This window comes from Crassostrea angulata, chromosome 6 (genome assembly GCF_025612915.1).
Source record: "Crassostrea angulata isolate pt1a10 chromosome 6, ASM2561291v2, whole genome shotgun sequence".
In the NCBI taxonomy this organism is placed as follows: domain Eukaryota; kingdom Metazoa; phylum Mollusca; class Bivalvia; order Ostreida; family Ostreidae; genus Magallana; species Magallana angulata.
Window position 1 is genome coordinate 14504824 of NC_069116.1, and position 25230 is coordinate 14530053.

Below are 25230 nucleotides of genomic sequence, written 5' to 3' on the forward strand. Positions count from 1 at the left end.
AAGATTGCAAAGAAAGCAAACTAGAAGATAAGGCAGTGAGCAGACTGTGACATTGACCTTCCAATCACCTCTGGTGATAGAGCGGAGGCAGGGAACCAGTCCAGATATACATCCCATCTGAACATGATTTGCGCAAATCTTTACGATAACAATAAAAATATTCAGACAATTTTTCATCTCATAACTTGATTCTCAATGGGAAAATTCCTACCAAGAATTAAACAACGTGAGTGTCTGTGAATTTTTATGCAGTTCTATAGCTTGGAGGTTCAAGTGAGACTCATGGCAGAGCTGATAGCCTTCAACAACTTTAATTCTATTTTCACAGTAAAAATTATGTAAAAAATTTTTTTATTGCCTTGCCAGTGTCAGAAAAAACAAGGCTAATGAGGACATATTGTAAATTTTATTGGTTCTCTGCATGTACTTAATGAGAGAGAGAGAGAGAGAGAGAGAGAGAGAGAGAGAGAGAGAGGGGGGGGGGCAAGTGTACTTTAATGGGTTTATGATTACAGTTAATAAGACTTGTTTGGTAACCCTGTAGACCAGTATCATAGAAACAAAAGTATCACGTGATATTGAGTAAGAAGTCTATGGTGGTTTTTTTTTTCAATCATCGTTTAAGTTAACAAAGTTATTGTTTCATTATAGCTGTCATTCATCAATTATTACAAAATGACTGCTGGAAAATAGTTTTTCTTTTCTGAAATAAGAGAGGCAATAAATCACATCTACACACGATATAGACCACGCGTGCAGAAAGGTTTTTCTTAATCCTATCATGGGATAGATGGCATAAAATTGTCTTTCTGGTCCAAATGAAACAAGATTCACAGACAATATAGAAAGCATATCAACCTTGCTTTTTGTGGGGAAAAAAGTTAGAAGAATAAAAAAGAAATATGTTGAAACCATTGTGACATGACTCACCGGAAATGTAAAGTCGACCAGGTTTTGTTGGTGATCCTGGTTGGCATGTAAAGACAAGAAATAGAAACTGACTGAAGAACTCACAGAATATCTAACACAAGCAAACACTTAACCGGCGGTGATTGGTGAAAAAATAGCACCAAAAGCCCGTAGAATCATGCATACAGGAAATCAACACAAAATAAAATGCTGAAAAAGATTCTTAAAAAATGACATTTATTTTTTTTTCCTTCTCGTTTTAATGAATGAATATTTTCGAACACAACTCTGCATGATGATGAAAATATGACTTAAAAGTCCGCGATTTCTCTAATATTTGACAATATAAACACAGAATCACATTAAACCAGTTCATTTCTTCAGTAAATATAGGATTTTTATTCATTATTCAACAATCTCTGTAATTCGATTGAGGTCTGTATGCAGAGAATCTATTTATAACACATCAATGGGGGGTTTTATATGGGTGAATGCTATATACGGAACATAGTTTCTTATTTCGATATCAATATAGCTCTTGGTACACAATCTACAACCAACAAGGAATCAACCCAAAGTACGGGGACTAAACACGGGGAATACCTTGTAACGATCTAGTTTAATTCATTCATCCTTTGGATTTCATAGTAGCAAACACCATATGTTGACATAAGTGTAAGGGAAATATACAGAAAGTAAGCACATTCATTCTGTAAACCGGATATTGATATTCATGTTAAAGGGAGTGAATTTGCGTGCAGTTTCTTCTATAAACTTCGTCATTATTTCGAAATGTGCATAAATTATAATAAGTTGTTGTTTTTCTAAGAACAAGTCAATTTTCTTGATTGAAATATTTTTCCGCTGAATTCTACAAAGTTACAAACACAAGACATTAAAATGATGCCTGCGCTGCAAGAGAGAAGGATAAAAAGTTTGCTTTCTACACCTGATAATTTATCCCAACTGAAAAAATCATATCGTTTCTTCTTTTTTATTAAAAAATGGTTCGCAAATCGACAAGTCAATACAATTTTACACAGTTACATTTCAAAGATTTTTGTAGCGATATTTTAATTTTCTTTCTTCTCGACCAATTTCCGTTGCTGTATTTTTGGGGAGCGGATGCTAAACAAGTTTGATTCTTAATTCTTAAAAGTGTTTAAAAATAGCCTTCTTAATTGTTCAACAAAAAATATGAAAATAATGAAAACTTCTTTATTAGCCTTCAATTCCACTTTGTGAGTCTTCAAGGTCATGATTAAGTTAATTGGAAGGCTTTAATGAAGCAGGCCAGTTTTCGAGTTTTTTGTCAGCAAGAATCGTGACACTGTTCACCTCTCTTCCAGTGATCATTTAAGTCAAGAAGAAATCGTATAACAGCTGTACATGTTTGAACCAGTTTATTTTCTGCAAATCTTTACTGAATATATCCGGCTAAAGTCATTCTGTAAGGCTATCAAAAACATAAATGCACCAGCTTCAATTGAAATACTACTCTTGAATGTTTAAAATTGAATTGAATTAGTACAGAAAAATACTCAATTTATTTGCGTGCAGAATAACAATAATCAAAATTGTATGAAAAGTCATGTTCCTTGCAAACTTAGCATTAACACTGTATACGGTTTAAATATATTTTAAAAATATGTCTAGACTTCTGATGAAACAAATGAATGCGAGGTTCTCTAAGAAGAGTATTCTAGCAAGGATGATTCTGGTTTACTATACCACTATGGTAGTTTTTACTGATTTACTATACCACTATGGTAGTTTTTACTGGTTAACTATACCACTATGGTAGATTTTACTGGTTTACTATACCATTATGGTAATTTTACTGGTTTACTATACCACTATGGTAGTTAATTATTGGTTTACTATACCACTATGGTAGTTTATTATTGGTTTACTATACCACTATGGTAGTTTATTATTGGTTTACTTTACCACTACGGTAGATTTTATTGGTTTACTATACCACTACGGTAGTTTATTATTGGTTTACTATACCACTACGGTAGATTTTATTGGTTTACTATACCACTATGGTAGTTTTTTATTGGTTTACTATACTACTACGGTAGATTTTATTGGTTTACTATACCACTATGGTAGATTTTATTGGTTTACTATACCACTATGGTAGATTTTACTGATTTACTATATCACTATGGTAGGTTTTACTGGTTTTCTACACCATTATAATGGTAGATTTTACTGGTTTACTACACCATTATAATGGTAGATTTTACTGGTTTACTATACCACTATGGTAGTTTTAGGAACATACACAATGTGCTACGTGTTAGTATATATAGTGTTAAACAATGAGGAAAGTGAAGTGCTCGTTAAACTGTTTTCTGTAGAACTTGTGTTAGTATCTACATAGGTCTGTTAGTGAGCGGGTAATAAGCGTATGAACTAACCTAAGGCGAATTGCTGATCAGAAGAGCCGAGATCGACTTCTGAAAGGAACAAAAAATAACATTTTAGCATAGCTTCAACTTCACAAAAACGCACACAAAGCAATAGTTAGAGAAATGTATACAGTGTATATTTGTTGGTATTATTGGAGACGAATAGAAATTATCTTCTTTTTTTTTATTATTCGTTTCCAGAACAAAAGTAACATAGATCCAAAAATTGTCATTATTATCTTAATGTTGGTTTTTATAGACTTTGATTTTAACTATGAAATATATGGACATTGAGTAAAATATGAATCTTAAACTCTTAACTAATCACACTAAAAAATACATATGAAGCAGAGAAAATTCAATACAAATGGGTGAGGTAAATCTAGGCTGCAATAACTTTTGTACGCCACAACGTAATCCTATTCAAAGATCAGTTTATCGTAACATTAGACTTTTAAAACACACCCGACATAAATGTGCACAATATATGCCAATCTTTCAGAAAGTGATATGCAAATTATGCAACCAGCAGAACGGATTCACGCCGGGTTCGATCTGTAAAATTTCCAACTAACCGCATGGTGTCAATGAACCTAAAGGTGTATATGGTGGGTTTTTTTTCGAGATCTTTAAAAGTTTGTTCAAAAAATGAAGACCCTTAGAAAGTTAGAAGCAAGATCTGGTTGGAAAGCAAGTCAAATATGCACACCCCGTGCAAATTAACAAAAATGCGGAAAGATGCAGAGCTAGAGAGAATAGCTTTCGTGTCGTCTATAATGCAGCACCAATCATACAGGCGAAATTCAAAATTTTACTGCCATAAAATACTCATAAAAATTTACTTGGTTTACATAAAAACTTAAATTAAAATTAAGCTTTTTGAATTGAAGAAGACGACGAAAAGAATTTTCTGGCAAACGAAATCGATCAAGTTTGATTTCAATAGGATCATTGCAAAATGTGTACTAGGGTTACCGAACTGAAAACCCGCGGCATAACAATACCAACATTATGTTGTATCATTAATGATTTATGTAACTTAAAATCCCCGACTGAGTGCAACCATTATGAAACATATTTCACTGCACCTGGTTTGACTGAGATCAAAGTAATCTCTTTACACGACCGCAAGCAGCAAACTCGCTGTCTCTCTGAGTTCAAGACACTTATGTCCCTGTATACTAAAATGTTCATCACGCGCGCTCGTTGGCAGACGATATGGAGCTCGCGCAGACAATAAGCAGACGGTAGATAAACTAGTAGATAAAGATAATCACCATGGGTCAGGTAATGGTCAGGGTAATCTTACGTTTTATGTGGGGTAGGATTATGTTGATTCATCATATCTCTCACAGAGAGAGAGAGAGAGAGAGAGAGAGAGAGAGAGAGAGAGAGAGAGAAAAAAAAATGTGGATTGAGTGCGTGCGTGTGTGTGTGTGTGTGTGTGTTTTACCCTCAAGTCTATTCAGCACCAATACAAGATCACAACCTAACCACCTACTACCTCATTTACAAAATTAACACACAACACTTAATAACAACTAGTTCAATCTACCCATGTGCGCCCATTTTCACCGTGTTTTTCTCCTTATTAAGTAGGTCATGAACAAATTATTGATTTCTGCAGTGTACTGCGACAAAATCTTTATCATACCAAAGTCATCCGATATACTGATACTCTCGCAGCAAAGCGAACAGCTTTAGTGCTTGGTTGTATCCTCTGGTTGCATGCTTTGTCGTTCAGAAGCGCACAAAATTTTAGCCTGGTCTGGCATTTATTGTGACATATTATTGACGATCCACTCGTTAATGTTCTGTTTGATAGACGTCATGCAAACAATACATAGAACTTAAATGTTTTCCTGCGAAACAAAGAATATTCTGAGTCCCTGTGGTATAACGCGATTGTTCACCCTGAGTTTGGTTGAGAGCTGGCACGGAGAGAACCTACTTAAGAAAGTTCAGGAGTTTTGCATCGTACAACAGAACCTAAATTTCCTTTTTATTCTGTTTCTACCAAAAGACCCAGAGTAAACAGCACATATAGTAATACTGACCACGTACATTCTAAGATGGAATTTTTTGGTGAACATCCGTATTATGCATCGTTCTATAAAACAACTAATTGTTTGTTTGCTCTGGGGTTGTTTTTTTTTTTGGGGGGGGGGGGTTGGGTTGTAGTTTATTACGAATTGTAAATTTGTATTTCTGAAGAATTATTGTACACTAATGTCATTCTTGTGATTGACTTTGGAATCATATAAACATTGTGTAGAATCATGTCAAAGACCACTATACTTTCATAGACAATAGACTGTAAACAACAGAAAGTACAATGCAAGTTTGCATTAGAAATTGTACCGCAAATTATAGAAACAATGAACGACGTGTATCATTATGAATAAGAGCAAGAGTGTGTTTATGATATTTTAAAAAACTTTCCTACATTCGAAATTTTGATGATAAATAGAACCATTTTAACAAGAGCTTGGACTTTGGGTAGTTGTGTCAATCGGCAATGTGACGTAGGCCTGTCTATTTCATTGCTGGCCACTCAGTCATGGCTCTATGAAATCAACAAGATTTGTCTGGCCTTTGTACGAAAACTACGCAATCGGTGTATATTTCGCTTGAAATCGCGTCATTTTAACTTGTTTTGACGCAAGAAAAAGTTACATCCTACTGAAAGTCCAAGGCCTTGATAAAGTGGTTCTATATGTCTATCATTCAGAATGCTGAACCCTCTGAGTAAATTATTGCAAATTTAGTTTTTGAATTATATGTTTCATTATGAATTCGAGTTTGTGTTGATAAAATCATTTTCATACTTCAAAGAAGAATAAGTTTTAACTATTTGAAATACAAAAAACCATGATAACCCCCATGGCGGTATATGCTATGCTCTAACGAGTAGCAAAAGCAGTGTCTGTCGTTCATCTGAGTACAATTAGTACTCTTGACAGCCGGTCGCTTGGAACACTAGTCGTTCGGCCTTTTACATCAACTTTGTCCGCGATAATTGCATTGAAAGCAAGCCCATTTTGTTTACACGGCATTTGCTCCGAAACTATGGAGAAAACTGACTTTTATATGCAAGAGAATACTGCAATGTTTATCGCCAGGTGGACTCGAGCATTTCATAACGTAAACTAACCATTATTTTGTAGCTTGTTTAGGTCAGTTCCCTCATTACTGGCTTTTTATGAATGTTTACACAACTAGGCCCATAGAACAGAAAGAGCTGTAAAAATACTACGAAGATAGATGATGTTATATGAAAAGTAATGATACTGTGTAATGGAGTTTTTTTCAGGGCCTCACAAGTACATGTTACAAATACATATACCATTTATAGTAAAGCTATGTGTGTTAGAAACATGTTGTAATTGTTAGCTTGGTTACGAAATGTTGTTTAAGAACAAAACACAAGTAAACTCTTCCTCAAAATCTGAACTATTTTAACGTTGGAAACGAACAACGAGCTGCAGTGATAACGTATTATGGTCAAACTTTTTAATACGGCACATCCTTACCCGGACGTGTTGATTAGCCGCGGTGAAGAGAGTTCCCTGAAGTGGAAAACCCAACAGCGAGCAACACCAGCCTATCGGTTCATTCATTAGCGAGCCGAAGCACGTTGGCACAAAACAGATGGGTTAGTGGTGCGATGCATCATTTTACAGACAAACAATATCGCACGCATCTGTTACTGATGAAGTTTCAATTTTACCCCCTTAGCTTAACAGTAGCAAGGTATTGTCTTGATGTACAGTAATGTGCGTGTGGTAAATTATTTACACCATTTTAAGTCGCAAGAGGCGGATCAAGTCTTTTATTTTTTTAACTTGCAAACTTGGTAATCTAATTCTCATAGATAAGTTCGCTGAAGGGTTAGCTGAAAAAAAACCCCGCAAATGTTTGTTTTAGCCAATCTTGAGCAGATGTTGAAAACTTTATTCTTTTAACAATATTTCATTGGTCTACGATATATATATATATATATATATATATATATATATATATATATATATATATATATATATATATATATATATATATATATATATATATATATATATATATATATATATATATATATGGGTATATCTAAAATAAACAGCTTCACTTATACATTATCTTAGCTTAATAATTTTGTATGTGGCTCAAATTATTGTTTTTGATAAATATATGTAAACATATAAGTCGAGTCAGGCTTAGCCTTAAACTGAGCCTTTAACCATTGTGTAGTGTTCCTAAAATGTCCGGGTTTTTTTATTTGTGTTTCTGAGAAAGACGCGACATTGTCTTGTTAAACTATGTTAAATTTTTAATTGTATGTCATTTTTCTAGTAGAACTGAGCGTCATCCTATTAGCAACTCGTGTGTCTAGCAATCATGATTGAAGTTTACACTATCGTACATTCAAACAGATATAGACGATGTCATAAAATACCAAAGAAACCACCAATTCCTTGAATAAATAACTTCAGACTAACAAAGTATTTATGCTTATTAGGCAAAGGACGTTTTCACCCCCCCCCCCCCCGCCCGTTACATAGTAAAAGCGCTATGACTGCATGAGGGGTGGGTTTCGCGAGTACAGTTAATGCAGCATCTGCAGGATGAATTTACTCATCCTCCAAGTATGTTTCGCATGCTCGCTTTGTTGATCATTTCATGCCAGTAGAAGTGTTATAGTGTATAAGAGATATGGTATATCGTTTCTGTTTGCCATATTTTTATACAAATATTCCATTTTATATCCGGTGTATCAAGCTAAACAAACTTAGTTTTCATGGAGGAGTTGATGAAAGCTTTGAAAGTTTTTCTTTGAGCGATCGGGTTCGAACCTGCACCATTCCCCGTGACCTTATCACTTGACCACGATAACCCGACCCTGTGAGGTTAATAAGTTTGATGTGAAGAAAATAAGGACTGCCGATATTGTTCTACTGACATAATTAAGAGCCCTTATGATTCTCCAAATTAAGTGCCCTATAACTCTTTCTTTAAAATGAGAAGAAAAACAAATGCGTTTACATAAGATAATGTAGGCGTTACGTATTCTGCGGCAATTTGTACAAATTGCTTCTATGTGATTTACTATAAGAAAAAAGGCATTTTGAGCGGCTTGTATGAGTCAGTCTTTCAATACTTAAGCATGCATAGAGCTAGACTGTTGATTAACTCTTCAACAAACCCGTGTATAATTATACAACGAAAAACTATCGAAAACATTAACATTTTCTGAATATTTTACATTTTTCATGGAAAATAAGAGCAAAAGCTTTCTTTATTTTTAGCTCGAATGGGCACATGTGTGTGGAGAAAATGCTTGAACAAATTACAAAAACCGCCGCAAGGATGCAGATTTTGGATAATTTTCTAAGTAGAGTGCACCTTAGCTGCCAATTTTGTATTAACTGAATTTTCTTCTCATCATTTGAAACATTATAAAGCGTCTGTGCATTTCTTACAAGTGCTGATTATCTGAATATACGAGATAAATGATTTCTATCAGTCTGGTTTTGGTTTTTTCTCTTTTTACCTGAACCGGAAGTTATAACAGAGCCGAGAGAATTTGAGTAATTTTAATCTTCCGATAAATTATCAGAATTTCATCACTTGTAAAGCAGACTATATACTTAATTTCTTTGAACACACGAAAAACATCAACCATTATACAGGATGCTCGCTGAATGATAAGACCTCCTCGTGTAAAATAAAAAAAAATATCCAGCATCACCAAGGCAGAAGGGAAGACCACGTGGCCGAGAGAGATAGGAAGCCTGACAGAATAAGCAAGGAGATTTAATAGTAAACGCCACTGCAGGTGGGTTGTGAAATCTGAAAACTCTTCACCGATAGAAATCCTGCAATTCTGAAAAGTCTGCAAACTAGTCAAAAAGTGTATATACTAAAAAGTTGCGTAAGATGGCATCAACAGACAATACACACACGTGCATTTATTTTGATAAATTTAATTTAATGAAATATGGTCATCGAAAAAATATTTTTTGTGAGAAAAATAAAACGTGCATTTGCTACCGAAAGTATGGCTAGTATGAGAGTAGCATTTTGTTTGCCAATGAGTTAGAAATTAAGTTTTAAATCTAAGAGAGATGCTTCCTTCGTTAAATAATAATTGGAACAATCTTATTTCAAAAATGTTTTAGGAGAGCTCAAATATTCAAACAGTTTTACTCTGTTAAGATTTTTTAACCTAACAAAAATCAAAGATTAAGCTTGGGGATGAGCTATGTTTGTTTGAACGTAAACTATAGTATATGTTTAAAACTCAAAATTGTTCTCATCAGGTGGGAAAAGTTTAAATAAACACTTACGAAACTAGAGAATTCCTAAAAATAAACAACAAGCCTATACTATAGTAGCTGGTTAACTTTCTAGATATACTTCTGGTTGACAGATTCCTACATACATGTATGTAGTTCGTAGAAGCATGACCTTGCCTTAAAGTGAATTTTCAAGGACATGTCATACTGTACAGTAACGTCTCGTAAATGTTGCTCTTTCCCTTTGAATCCACAATATACCGTTTGTGTATAGAAAAAAAATCATGGTCTGAAATTAACTCGCGGTGAATGAAGCATGCATGACTTTGAAAAAGATTTTGCATACCCCTTTAAAACGCATAAGAATTTAGCTTGAGAGTTAATTTATTTTGTTTTTAATTTCAGTTATCTACAACATAGATGTTTGTTCATAATGAGTGCATTTCTTGACACCGATTCCACAGCAATATGTTATTAACGATAACACATAATCTGAAGAACACATGAGAAGTAAAAATCCAAAGAAAAAAGAATGTAAATGAATGCCCAAAGAATCTTTTTAATGTTTCACCATAATATGTATTATTTTGTCTTCCAAAGCGTATACATGACCGAACATTGTTGAATTACTCCAAGATCTCTTAATCACTTACGCTGAAGACTTTGAAAAGGAATCAGCCTGAGCTTTTCATTCATTAGAACTATATTTTTTTCGCGCAGAGAGGATTCCTTTGTACTTTTACTCCATTGTTTATTTTTTTTTTTTGATAATGTTCAGCGGCTGTGTATCTCCGTCCACCTCAGAGAAGGTCTCAGAATCGGAAAGAACTGGCTGAGATTTCACCGCAACCTGATCGTCCTGACCCTCGAGCCAAAAATGCAAATATTGATAGAGTGAAATAACTCATTCAGTATATTGACGGAGATCGATAACGTGACTTTGAATAATAAGCGTCTGACTTTGTCAAGCAATGAACCATCAACGTTTGCAACATTTGTTCAAGAAAAGAGATCAAGCGTGACGGCGTTTTCCTCTGCTGCTGATGGTTTGATTGTGTTTAGAATAGGTCGACATGAATTGTAGTCATTTTTGTAAAAACGCAATTACTATTCGATCTTGTCCTCAAGCTAAAGCAAACACTCATCTAAACCTTCGGACTACGTGTTGCAAAAACACGTCTTTGTTGACCTGATTTTGAGATACCTGTTGAGAATGGTGACAATGACTTAATCAATCAATGGCTTCATCGATCGTTAATCCTGCAGCGCCATCTCAATTTACCAGTTCATGCCTCGGGTTCATTAACTATTGAAATAAAGAAATAAATTTTCAATGTGTTCTGATGAAGTTTCTCAGTGCACAAGCACATGTAACTGGTGGTTTTCTTTTTGTGCTTTTCGTTCACCCAAATAAATTCTTCCAGACTACGAAAATTCGAGTTAATAAATTGAAATATACGTAATAAGTGACAAAATTGTGCAAATTTAGAGCACGGATACAGAAATACTTATTCATATACATTAAACACTGGCAAAGAAATTCTGCGGGGAGTTCATGATCAATTCTGCACTTTCTGCAATTTTCACTTTACTACAGGCGTATACGGTGTATGAAACTCTAAAGTCTAGCGTTTTCATAGATTTTCGACCTGTAATGTTGGTATAGCTGAATCGGAGCTTGAACAAATACAAGTAAAACAAAAACATTATCGCCATCACGAGACCATTATGTTTTGGAAACTCGGTTTCATTCACTTCCTCTTTAGAAAAATCATGTCGTACGCTGTTCTGTTGGTAATTTTAAACGCAAATCGATTTTGTTAAAACCATTAAGCTCGTGAAATTACAATGACATGCAACTTATTTTTCTAGGGGGAAAAATTGAATTACACGCACATAATTCCGTTCAAACATCGGTAAACGAACGAAACCAACGCATTGGTTCCAAACAACCGTTGCTGTATTAGTTGCAGCATTTTGTGGGACTGGTCTTCGACCGAATTTCTCAAATATACACTCCATAAAAGAGAGTGCATATTATTGTATCTATGAATTATATACAACCCGTAAATGTAGAAATAGCTACTCCCCAAGCGCACATGGATCAGCAGACACAAGACTGGATAATGAGGACTTTTTTTTCAATAAGGACAATTTAGTACGCTTGAAAATTGCTGCTTGATGGCCATAAACTGGTCTGTAATTAGGAAAAGTTCAAGTGCATCAGTTGATATGGACATTTAGACAATAGATATGGGGAGTGAAAAGTTCGGGTCATGGCTATCGAGCACCGAATGCTTTCATAATGGTGATTACTCGGTTAGTTTGATTCCCAGAATATTATACATGACTAGACCTGACAGAAGTTTTCATTTTGACGTTTGAGTTTGACCCTCAATAAATGTGAATGTTTCAAGGACACGCAATTCTAATCCCCCGAGTGAAAAAGACATCCCTCACTCACACCAACACTGTTCTTTGCTTTATAAAGCATCAGAAATGAAACCATACCTTGCCATTTTAAACGGTTCAGTGTCAAGAAACGTAAACTTACACCATCCTATCTCATTACACTTACCATGGAAAGAGTGCTGAACAGCGAATGAAACAAGAACCCAAAGTCTAAGTAACACAAGATCAACCTTGTGTAAGTCATGACGTCAATACGTTTGGGGGTCGTCCGAATTCAAGACAAGCCGTTAGTGACATTTACTTTCATCATTAAGTAAGAGTTGTATGGGACTTTTGAGGTACAAAGCCAAAGCAATCAGTGGTCAGACAATGGACAAACGGAGTCCCAGTGTAGGAGGAGGAATATCACATCACACCAGGCTTGAAAAGAAAGAGGTTGTGGCCTAAAATTTACTTGCTTCATTGACAAGAGTTGATCATTTGTTGGTTATAGCTTTATAACAACATCTACAAAACACACTAGTTAACACTTCAGTATAGATTAAAGTTCATGGCTTAACTCAAAGCTTTTCATTCAAAAAGGTGACTCAGATGACACGAATAAAAACATGTCGTTCTCAGTCAAGTTGACACAGAGTTAAAAAAGTAGCTCTCTTTCTCCAACATTGCCACGTGGTTTACGTGATTACCGGTACATATGGTATTTTGTCAATATTAGTTAGTCCGTACCGAGATCAATACATGCATACAAGGTAAATATGGACAGTCATCTGATTTACAGGGTGTTTTAGACGATTTTGCTGCACTAGGATCGATGGTTTATAGTAAGAATCGATTTTCAAATACTCAAGTCAGTTACGGAGAAAAGCAGGCCGGCTACAAGGTCACGACAGGCTGCCACTGAACACAAAATCCATACATAAACTGTCTGATGTAGACACCGGCGACCACTTCCATAGATTAAACTTATTGTCTTCAATACAAAAGATCAGCCCAGAAATAATGTCGCTATGATATTGACTGGAAAAAATGTCTGTATGAAATATTTACTGAGCATTCAATAAAAGTCTTTTTATATATGGTTGCCTCAAGTTAATTTTCATTGTTCTGCGTTCATGTAGCAATGACAAGTTTTTCTTTCATACAATAACATGTTGTGTGTCCCTGCAGGGAGGTAGCCATATGTACATCGCAATCGGTCGAATATAGATCACACTTTACACAACAAAGCTCTTGTATTCTTTACATAAGTTTCATTGATTTATAGAGAATTTGCACTCTTGTCGGAAAAAGCTGCATAGTTCGTCTGTGCCAAACTGTACACACAAAGAATAAATATTGACGATCTCAGCAACATAAGCCGGAAACGAGGATTTTGATCATGTTTTGTATTTAAGCATTCCAGAGAAGCTTCCGACTAAGGCAGCTCGTCGTCTGTGCTGGTATGATTCGCACAATCTTTGAAGTAGAGCATTTGGAAGTCATAAAGACTACAGCAAAATTGATAACTAAATAAAGTTATCCAATAGAATCTTAAAAGGAAGTAAACTATTGGGTATATATTCCCTAAAGCTTAAGTTTTCAGTATATGCTTAAGACTTTAACTTAAGCATTATAAGCCAAGCTATTGTGTACCAGGTCATAGATATGGTAATTAAACATAACACATGGGAATCAAAATGCTCCCTAATTAAACATACTTACTTCGTTTTTTTTACAGCCATAATATTGAAACTTAATCTATAAACCACCCTAGTTAATATTTTTTTTTCAAAACCAAACAGGGTATCAAAAATACAGCAATCTGAAAAACTCAATCATATTGTATATGGTAAAATAAGATGTATTATTAGCAATCGGGCTCTACAATGTTTAGTAATAATAATTACATGAAAATCTTCTTGCAAAAGCAAACACGCTGTAAGCATGGTAACACAGAGTACCAGTATAATCTCTAGACTAATGCATTCAGGATATGACGCAGTTATCATTTAAGTCATTTGTTCTACGTCTTCAGTGATATAAATATTTATGCATCAAAATATAAAATGTTCGCCATTTCTCACTTCGTCTCAACAACGGTTTGAGACCAAACAAAATGAATATGGATAAATCAACTTCATTGAGAATACATACAAACGTTATTGTATGAAGAAAATACATGCATTTGGTTAAAGAATCCTTTCTGTGGCATTGCACACCGTTAATCTATATCCCTTTACTGACGATCAGCACTATAACTACCTTACAGTCAGTCCAGAAGCTACTGTAACTACCTTACAGTCAGTCCAAAAGCTACTGTAACAACCTTACAGTCTGTCCAGAAGCTCCTGTAACTACCTTACAATCTGTCCAGAGGCTCCTGTAACTACCTTACAGCCTGTCCAGAAGCTACTGTAACTACCTTACAGTCAGTCCAGAAGCTACTGTAACTACCCTACAGTCTGTCTAGAAGCTACTGTAACTACCTTACAGTCAGTCCAGAAGCCACTGTAACTACCTTACAGTATGTCGAGAAGCTACTGTTACTACCTTACAGTCTGTCCAGAAGCTCCTGTAACTACCTTACAGTCAGTCCAGAAGCTACTGTAACTACCTTACAGTCAGTCCAGAAGCTACTGTAACTACCTTACAGTCAGTCCAGAAGCTACTGTAACTACCTTACAGTCAGTCCAGAAGCTACTATAACTACCTTACAGTCTGTCCAGAAGCTTCTGTAACTACCTTACAGTCTGTCCAAAAGCTAAAGTAACTACCTTACAGTCTGTCCAGAAGCTTCTGTAACTACCTTACAGTCTGTCCAGAAGCTACTGTAACTACCTTACAGTCAGTCCAGAAGCTTCTGTAACTACCTTACAGTCTGTCCAGAAGCTTCTGTAACTACCTTACAGTCTGTCCAGAAGCTTCTGTAACTACCTTGCAGTCTGTCCAGAAGCTACTATAACTACCTTACAGTCAGTCCAGAAGCTACTGTAACTACCTACAGAAGCTACTGTAACTACCTTACAGTCAGTCCAGAAGCACAACGTTAAGAAAGCTGGATAGTTGTGGCCATTTTTATAGACTATATTTATCTCCTTGAGAATAAGAGCTCTGTATAAAGATAAAGAAACAATATTCAAATTTAAAAGCCAAAATACTAGGATTATTTTGTTTACTATAGACAATACAGATTTAGGGTAGATATGATGGATAACTATTTGACCACACAGTCTCTCCAATCGCAGTAGTGGCGGTTTCATGAGAAGGATAGTATACTTTGTGATATCTTTCTTTCTTCTATCAAAGATTCTAGAAAAATGGGTGGTAGCCCATCAAACATGGACCAAGATTCTATTGATAAGACAAGGCAGAAAATATGAAATGTAAATATAATATAAAGCAATACTAATAAATGTAGAAACATGTGTTCTAAAATGTTTACTGGAAGCTTGCATGTTTCTAGTGATTGCATCAAATAAGATAAGTTTGTCTTTGGTTTCTTTATACATCTGTAACGGTTGAAAATAACTTTTCAAGATGTGACCTTGTTAACTTTTCTAAAATTAGAACCGATCAGCTAATTTTCCTTTCATTTTGATTTATGAGCCTAACTTTTGGACGATTTGGCATTTTTAAAAACAGCAAAAAGATGTAAGATTCGGGCCCCGTGGGTTTTAACATGTCTCTTGGGCATCTTCACAGCGTTTAACGGTCATTCCGTCCGGTCTTATCTTGTCGGCTTGTCACGTCATATATAAATAACATGCAGGTATAGATATCGCACATAACACATGTAGTTCATGGAATCGTTTGAGATAGTTCTCTGGAACTCCGAGCTAGATATGAGATCCCTCAGGAAGGTAGTCCGTGTGAAATCAACCCCTGGCACGGCAAAGAAGAATGCCTGCTTTTCATTGTCTACAGGCAAAAGTCAAGTCAATCCAGTACGACTTTAACAGTTCTGTGGTACATCAGTGCAAATAGGCAAAGCTGTGTTTTCCTTATTTTATATTCAGTTGAAATACTGGTCATTGAAACTTTTCCCTCGGTTACATTTTTGTCGCAATGAGAAAAAAATATTTGTACGTATATGTTAACCGTACTTTAATTATTTACTGGATACAAGACCACATTGACAAAATAAAATATTGATATACAAAGAAGATGATACTACACTTTTCTTGTCATTTAACCGTTTTGACTCTGCGATCGCATTTCAAGATCTGGCAGAATGTAGAGTAAGATCAGTGATCGTTGACTAATGCTCCATATAAATGGTTTCTCCGATTGTACACCAACAACCTAATTTAACTTGATTCAAAAGATCGATTTTTTGTGTCAAAATGCAAGTTACAACACATTATGACTGATCGCCAAAAGTCATTTTTTTCCTAATTATGCCAATATTATAAAGTATCTGTTAATATACATTTTTCTCCGGGGTTTTTTTTTTCACCAAAGCGTGATGGCCAAGGAATTCATCCAATACAAGCTTCGATGTTGCTCCTTGCCAATTTCAAGTTTATCTCGCCTATCGATCTGAACAATTAGCGATCATCTTCTTGAGAAAAGTCTCTGCTTAATTCTAAACAGATGTTACGATCATGACGGGGGTTAAGTAATATTGACAATGATTTTTCCCGATGTACATTGCAAGGACGAATTAATCGGACGACCTTTGTGTTTTAAAACTGTGTATAGTAGTTATTACATAAATCACAAGGTGTTCAATCGGTATAAACAATGTAACAGAGAAGAGCAAGAAGGATTGCTTCCATGTTATTGAAATATTATTGTATTTGTGAAATAGTGTCTGCTTAATTTTAATTCAAAATATCATTTTCCAGTAAATAGAATCATAGAATATATATAAAACGGTTTCAGTTTGTTTTTTATGTTAATATGCATCAATCTAAATTTATTTCTATAGCAGTTTCATTTTATGAGATGCTATACTAGTAGAAATCACTTTACATTACTTTAACGCTTGAGAGAGAGAGAGAGAGAGAGAGAGAGAGAGAGAGAGAGAGAGAGAGAGAGAGAGAGAGAGAGAGAGAGAGAGAGAGAGAGAGAGAGAGATGGTAATCTTTTTTTAGAGCATAAATCCCGTTATCCAGTGTCGATATCATATCTCCACATTGCTCTGATCATCATGCCTCACCTGCCAAGTTTTGTTGCCGTGGCAACCAGAAGTAAAGAAATACCAGACTTTTTTTCTGTACAAGAGTCAGCGATATACCCTACATTGTAGACAATACATTACAACATGCATCCGTGTAGGCATTCTCTAAACATAACTCAAAACGATGGTCTTGCTCTTCATTCCTCCCTCCCAGTACCTATATTGTCATACTTTACTAATTAATAACACTGGCACCGCTCAGTTTGGCAGAAAATATGACTCTCCACAGCAATCAACTACTCACGTCCAAATCTATTTGGGATAGGACTGGAATTGTATGTGTAACGGTTTGAGTTTTTATGCTTATATTCATAGCATTCGCTGATCCTGATTTACAATAACGATGATGACAATAATGAGAATGATGAAGATAATGATGAAGATGAGAATAATGTAAAAACAGCCTTACGGGTTGTGACAAAAGACCAAGGCTTCTAATGGATTCCATATGACCATGCATGATATGTATCATTACTTAAACAACACACAACATTAACAAGGAGATGTTTTCGAAGGTGAATGGTTCCTCAAAACAGTTTTCGCGTGCAGTGCAAACACCTATAAACCAGTGATGAAAAAATCAAGGTCGGATCTGACCGGCCATATTGCAAGCATCGTTGGCTTTTTGTATTCAAAAACATGGCGTCATCATACATCAGGTGTAAACAGAAAAACACAAACTAAGGTGTTACAAAAGGTGAAATTCAAATATTACCTCCGTCTGCGTAGGTTTCGCACCCATAACCATCTTGAAGACCCGTGGTCCACGTTCCTTCGTATCGAGCACCGGAGGTCAAACTTTGTCGGACACCATAGCGACCTTTGAACCCTTGGGTCCACTCTCCTTTGTAAATCCACCGCCCTTTTGTCTCTACGCCCAGTCCATGTCGTTTTCCTTGAAACCATTGCCCTTTGTAATTATTTCCACTCGGCCATGTATAAACACCAGAAATTTCGAAACCGTACTGCCAGGCGCCGGAATACTCCCCTTGCCCCTTGGGCCCCGTGCACACACCGTGCCCGTGGGCTTTCCCGTCCTCCCAGCCTCCGCAGTATGTCCCTCCATCCTCAAAATCGAAACGCCCTCCTCCAGTTGTCATTTGGACCTACGGGTCATGTGTCCAAGAGGACCACAAGCTCCTGAGTTACCCTACACACGAATGGACCAAAGTTATCGACATCCTTCGAAAAAAAAGCGAGCAAAGTACCCTTTCTCATTCATGCATACTCACGTGATGGGGATAATTTCCAAAAGATCACTCATCTATGCAATAATTTCAATAATGTGCAGTAAATTAATCCGTCAATTGTATAATATGTCCGTAACACCCCTTTCACAAATATTTTCAATCCAAAAGCAGCATGGTTATTTATTTGTTATTTTGTTTAAATCAGATCGGTGAAATATTCTAAGTTTGAAAATTAGTGCACTTAGGTACACGAAGAATATATACATGAAATGATAATACACAACGGCTCTCCTCTGCAATCGCGTGTACTTGAGTGATCCTTGCTAAAGCATGGCCGTTATCGGTAAAAGAGTTAATTTCGGTAGCACTTTGGTCACTTTTCTCCAATCTACATCACTTAATTCGAGCAGTGGTGGTCGCTATCTTCCACGCGCCATCTTAAAAGCACTGATAATTTGTGTTCGAAACTGTCTTACGGTCTTAATCATAATCAAATCGGGGAAAAACACACTGCGAGGCGAGTCGAAAACAGCTTCGGTAGGGCGAATAAATTATGCGAAAGATGTCGGCCATTGCATTCGCTCGCTCTTCAGTAGATCGGAGATGCGATTTTCCTAATAAGGTCGCCTATGTGTTATTGGGCGAACAGGTTTGACTCGAGTTTCCCTCATCGCCGGGCAATGTGAACACACAAGACCTGTGACTATAAGAACACGTGTGTAGATGAGTTCTCTTATTATAAACAAGACACTGAATCTTTCGGATATTTACCAATATCAGTCCGACAGATGAAGACCGCTAGCATTAACACAGGAACGGGCGACGTTACTCCTCAACTCCCGATCGCACCTCTGTCGTATCAAATGTGAAAATGGATAGCGCAAAAAATCACACTACATGAAATAAAATTGTATACTCAGAGTTAAGCAGCTTCACGACAAATGAATAATTAATACTTTGTAGCGCAGTACTCTGTTGGCTTGTGTATATATGAAATCAATATATTTTACAATCAGCTGCTGAAGCCATTTCGATACTCCTCGCGGTTTTTCCACCAGCGGCTTGTGTTTCGATGTGGACAAACGCTGCATACGTCTAACGGAGCGACAGGTGGATGTATTATTGACTTATTGACATAGTAGGATTTCAGCAATTTGTAGAATATTTGACAAACAAAATTCTATATATCGATTTGACGGGTCTACTGTACTAAGAAGTCAAAGGAATCAAGGTTGTCTAAATGTTTGAGTAAAGAAATTATTGGAATGACCGTGCAAGTTTGTTAAGGAATGGAACATCAAGTGCTTGTAAAAATATTTAATCTTGAACGAAATTAACCACAATCGTTACATCAAATAAGTTAATGATTATTAGGACAAACATAAATACCATTATACAACCTATTTGTAAAATTTAAATTTTTTTTTTTGGGGGGGGGGGGCTTGGGTTGGGGTGGAGTCTTGTTTAAAATGGATAAATAATCAGTTCAAGTGAATTAGAGCAAGTGCACTATTCAAATATCAACAAAGCCAATTGTGCAGCACGTACGTAAATTTTATGTGAGAAAGCATGTGAGGTGTAAGGGAAATTTGGGCAGTAAATCACATTTTACAATATGATATCAAATAACATAGATATCAAACGCGTCGATTTGCGTAATTATATTTCTCTCTCTTTTGACCTTTTTTTTTCTTTAACATAAAATGCAATGTGTACAATGCAAAGGTATGATATTGTCTTCTCCAGTCTACGTTATTTATTTTTCGTAAACAGGAAAATAATATCTAAATCTATATTAGTATAATATATTCCTGAAATGAATTTAAGGTATTCGTTTCATCAATGTCATCTTTAGTTTCAGATCACTTCTGAAAAGTCAGCTAGTAATGATGGTTCGATGTAAATATTTATTGTTTGAAATCATCAATTTGGTAGCCCTAAAAATGAATTAAAATGTGCATTAATGTCAAATTATTTATGCATTCAAATGAGTTTTAAAATCCAATGAGTTTTGTTTCGAACTTGAATTCATGAATTAGAAATTAAGAGGGAATTATTCATACCATTGTCGTTGTTAATAATTTTATATGTTTCTGAGGAAATATACATTAAAATTTCACAGTTAAGCATGTCTTTTGATAAAACTATTATGTGGATGTGTAGATTTCCGAAAAGGTATACAATTCCTAAACTTCTTCTTTCACTAATACCCCCCCCCCCAAAAAAACAAAACAAAAAAAACGCACTCGCATCACTATAGCGCCACTACCACCATCAATTACACAAAGATTTTGACTTGTACGGATATAAATGGCATTAATTCCTTCGATTTTTTACGAGGCTGATACATGTTATTTAATATATTTCTTTAGTTTTAATTTTATGGCAAATAAATGTTTATACTAGGCTAACGTTATAGGTCCTTAATAAAAATATAAAATTTCAAATATATAACGAAGGAAAGTCCAAAAAGATATTGTACATGTATCGGTACTGTAAATAAAGTATAGGTAAACAATACATGTATATTAAATGGCATCAGTACATATTATGTCGATGTTGATAATAAATTAATCTACTTATTTTTTATACGTAAGAATCTGAAACCAATTCGTGATTAGAACTAAGCATACTCGTATACTTTGATTTTAAGAATAACATATATATATCTTTCAGTGTGAATGTAAATGCCAATCAAAATTGGATTAAATAATTGCAAATTGTAAGATTCGAAGAGCGACAACTCGAATGAATTAATATCTTGAACGCTGAAATCGTCCCGCAAAGGCTCCGCAAGGTGCCCTAGCAACTAACGTCATCGCACGCGGCTCATCTCCAAGGATGCAGACGAACGCCATGTTTACAAACAACGGTCCTCTGAAACTGAAAATCTGAAAAGAACAGATATAATGCCAAAATGTTTATTGCATTCAGTTCGAAACTACAAGTCTCGAAAGTACTCGAGACATTCAGGTTTGATCATTTAGACCTTTTTGCAAGTCCCTTTTTGATGATAAGTATTGTTGCACGATTCTTTTACGACAGTTTCATTTTACACATTCGTTCGTACTCGAGAGAAAAACAAAAATAATATACCCAGATAATATGCAATCATTGACTCAGTTATTATCATTGATAATAATACTGGTGTTCAAATTATCCCGGCACAAGAACTTAATTGTATAGTGGAAAACTGTTCGACAAAGCAAGCAGGTGCCCTGGAATGTCGGCTAAGGGGTCATGTCAAAACATAATTAATGATTAGTATTATCTACGCTAAATATGAAATTTGTGAAAAGGAAAAAATAATGTATTTAGCTCTATATGAGAGAAATTTATTGATATTATTTGCAGAGGATTTAATAACTTTATTTGCTTGAATCTCTAGAATGCTGAAAACGCTTCGATTTTTACATAAACATGTGTTATCTTTTTCCCAAACTTGACAGAGATATCCTATTTTATTCGACAATCACAAAGCAAAGGGTTTTGAAATTGTGTACATGTAGGTTTTTAAACATGTACAATCTGTTCTTATATTTAATGCTGCATGTGACCTTTTAAGAAAGGTAGTCTATTTTCTTATTGTAAAATTTTGTCATATTGTAAACTTTCTAATTGACACCCACCAACATCTTCCCAAGTCAAGGGTTTCTGAGCGGGGTTTGTGAGGAAAGATGCGGATCAGAAACTCTTTAACTGGGAAAAAAGACCAACCCACTAAATTCAAAATTTACAATTTATAACACCATTCTAGTTACTCTACTTTGTCTTAGTTATATAAATGAAAAATCGGGTTATTTTATGTCGACATCCTATATAGAGTTTGTTCCAAAATTATAAAATTACAATATATTTTATTATAACTTTCGCTCACTATTCTAATGTTTTCTTGGGCAATTTCCAAAGTTGGGAGTTCAAAAATTCTCCTTCATCAAAACAAAGAACTGGGCAATGTCAAACATTACAAATTCAAAGTGGAATTTATAAAAGCATTTTGATTTGGTGTAGAATTTTGTGACTTTATATCAATAATAAGACCCAGGCAGTGGGCAATCTTTCAACATTGGAATCCATGTATACTCGGCACAAAAATAATGTATTTTTAGTTTATTATGTAGGGATAATTTTTTAATGTAAAATTGTTTACTTTAAGATATGACATCTGTAGAAATATTCTTCTCTGTTACTGCTATGCCTAAAAAAAACGCAGGCGCCTTTTTTCACGAAATTAAGCTACTTATTATTTACTATAGAAGGTTCCGACGATTAAAAAATCATCCATTTTCTGATTTATTCTGACTGATAAATGTGTGATATTTTAACACACTCGACTCCATTTCCCTGTAGAAGTAAATGTACAATTTTTCGATTTGATTCATCTTAGGAAAAAAAAATTCCTGAAACTTGGGACAATATCAGAAAGGTTACTTTAACACATGTATATTTTTTCCTTATATACACAATTGAAATAAAATTATTTTAATTGAGTACATTTTCTTTTTACAGAGTTCGACCCGAATGTAATGACTACTCGATCTGGCCTGGCTATTAGGAAGGTCTCGGTCACCCCAGTGTTCGCCGGAGCCGCGAAGTACAGCTACATGGAAGAAACGGTCGCACGACGCCAGAAACCTAACTACAAGACGCCCTCTACACAGAAACGCAAATCTATGAACCATCTCCCGTTTGTCACTAGATTTTACCTTGGATTAAAGATTCCGGACTTGGATCTCTGCGGAAACGATTCCAAAGATTTCGATTCTAGAGATGACGACACTACGCAGACGTCTACAAGTCCTACAAGCAAACCGGGATCCGATCGCCTGCTTCTAGGGGACAGTGACGATGAAGTTTTCGATTCCAGCACAGACGATGAATTTTGTGACAGTATTATTGCTAAGAGTCGAGACTACGAATACCAGAGGATGGAGCTGGAAGAGACTGAAACAAAAACAGAGGCGCCCAGAAATATTGCTGATGCATTACCGAATCTAAAGCCAGTAATAAAGATTCCGGATACGAAGCACAGTGTCCACGAAACGTTAGTGGAGAGTTTGGCCGATAGTCTGGAGAATTTTAGATACCCGTCTCCAACTCAGTCCGTGACCGCGGGGATATCTGAGCTGAGTCTGTCTGGTCCTGTCACAATCATGTCGACAAACCCCACGCCAACCCTAACGGCCTTCACTGCCCCCACCGTCACCACTATACGGTCAGGGGTCATCTTTCAGGCCAAACCCGCGTTTACTGATTTACCGCCTTTTAAGTGCGAGGTGTGCGAGAAGGAATTCTACGTTTCAGCAAACTACACCACTCACCTTCGAACTCACGACACCCAGACAAAGAACAAATGTGACGTCTGTGGAAAAGTGTTCACGCGCTCCTGGCTACTTAAAGGCCACATGCGTACGCATACCGGGGAACGTCCGTTTGTCTGCCCGCATAAAGATTGCGACAAAGCATTCGCAGACAAAAGTAACCTGCGGTCACACATGCTTATTCACTCTGTCACAAGCAAAAACTTCTCTTGTCAGAAATGTGGTCGCTCCTTTGCCCAGAAAAGATATCTGCATAAGCATTTACTGGAGGTGTGTCGGGTAATTCAGTGATTAATACACGACTGAACTAAGACTGGCCTGGCAATATGGGAAGAAATTTAACTGTTCATTTCCTGTACTCATATTATGCATGTTCTTCAATTTTAAAAATATATACGGTAATATAACATATCGTACTTGTTGCATTGAGATTCGTTAATGTGATCGTTTTTTGTTTCCTTCTATGTCGGGTATATACCATTCATGTAATTATACATTGTTTGGGACCAAAATGCGTAACTCATTGTGTATGGTTTATATATTTTTCTTATCAAGATTGAAAATATAACAATCATTATTTATTCCATTCATCAAAATTTAATTTCGATCAACAATATTATTAAAGGCTACTAAATAAATACTTTTAAAAGGGTTTTTTTCTTATCAGCAAAGCGATTAAGTGAATGCTCAGTTTAACAAATATATAAATTAAGCAAAAAGCTATTCTTTTGGTTGTATTACTACAAATATGGAAATATTTTTATACATTCAGTACTTTCTCCTTTTTTTCGTAAGAAGTCTGTACTTACTCATATTTAGTCACTGACGTCAGTTGAAAACAATTAAGCATTTCAGGTTTATGTAGTGACAACAAATATTTAAGCATATCTAAGATTAATTATGTTCATATAGTTAAACGCGCTCTCTTATTTTGTACATTTGACGTATTACACAAGAGTTATTTTGTGATCAAATGAAACTTCTTGCAAGGCTGATGTTATTTTTTCTGCTTGCTCGCTATTTCTTCATAGCTCCATTAACAACCAAAGAAAAACATTTTAAATACGTTATGGGCTTAGAAATGAAATCAGATTTCTTCTGAAAAAGATCAATAAATAGAAAATAATACAGTTTTTTAATTAAATTATTACTTAAAAACAGCATGCATTTTTTCTCAGTATATTCCAAATAATCCGTTTCACACGTACATGTACCATAAGAATGACGTTTTGTGCCAGAAAGCAGCGCTCTGTTTCCCGTAAGAAGCGGTAACGTCATAATTGTCAGCATGCCGTCAAAACAAAGCAAGTATGGCGGAGACATCCAAGAGTGAATGCTTTTCATTGGAAAAGGGTAAAGCATCAGCAGATGTCAAGTGTTCTAGCAGCACTTCCTCAATGTTGAAGACATGCGTGCCAACACTTTCAACGGCAAATGGATCTACGCATTTGTCCCCTAGCGTTCACGTTGAAGTGACATCTTACAACGAAAATGAAACGCTGGCTGCCTCGTCGAGCTCAA

At 35.6% G+C, this 25230-nt stretch overlaps 2 protein-coding genes across 2 annotated transcripts; one reads left to right on the forward strand and one right to left on the reverse strand.

Annotated features, from left to right (window-relative positions):
* Nucleotides 1-12026: 12026 nt before the first annotated feature.
* On the reverse strand, nucleotides 12027-19758 carry LOC128188511 (junctophilin-2-like). The gene is made up of 2 exons (XM_052859608.1): nucleotides 17914-19758; nucleotides 12027-13542 (listed from the first exon to the last, which is right to left on the reverse strand). The coding sequence occupies exons 1-2, from the start codon at nucleotides 18296-18298 to the stop codon at nucleotides 13427-13429; spliced, it is 501 nt and encodes a 166-aa protein (XP_052715568.1). The 5' UTR covers nucleotides 18299-19758; the 3' UTR covers nucleotides 12027-13426.
* A 912-nt stretch (nucleotides 19759-20670) lies between these two features.
* LOC128189363 (zinc finger protein 629-like) lies at nucleotides 20671-24354 on the forward strand. The gene is made up of 2 exons (XM_052860939.1): nucleotides 20671-21361; nucleotides 22898-24354. The coding sequence occupies exons 1-2, from the start codon at nucleotides 21298-21300 to the stop codon at nucleotides 23998-24000; spliced, it is 1167 nt and encodes a 388-aa protein (XP_052716899.1). The 5' UTR covers nucleotides 20671-21297; the 3' UTR covers nucleotides 24001-24354.
* The last annotated feature ends 876 nt before the right edge of the window (nucleotides 24355-25230 follow it).

Bases quoted from the DNA above. Each gene is read 5' to 3' on its own strand.
- LOC128188511 (XM_052859608.1), bottom strand. From the start codon at position 18,298: ATGACAACTGGAGGAGGGCGTTTCGATTTTGAGGATGGAGGGACATAC. The intron at 13,543-17,913 runs GTAATATTTGAA...AACTTTATTTAG, and splicing joins CGAAACCTACGCAGACGGAG to TTATCAATTTTGCTGTAGTC.
- LOC128189363 (XM_052860939.1), top strand. From the start codon at position 21,298: ATGCCAAAATGTTTATTGCATTCAGTTCGAAACTACAAGTCTCGAAAG. The intron at 21,362-22,897 runs GTTTGATCATTT...TTCTTTTTACAG, and splicing joins AAAGTACTCGAGACATTCAG to AGTTCGACCCGAATGTAATG.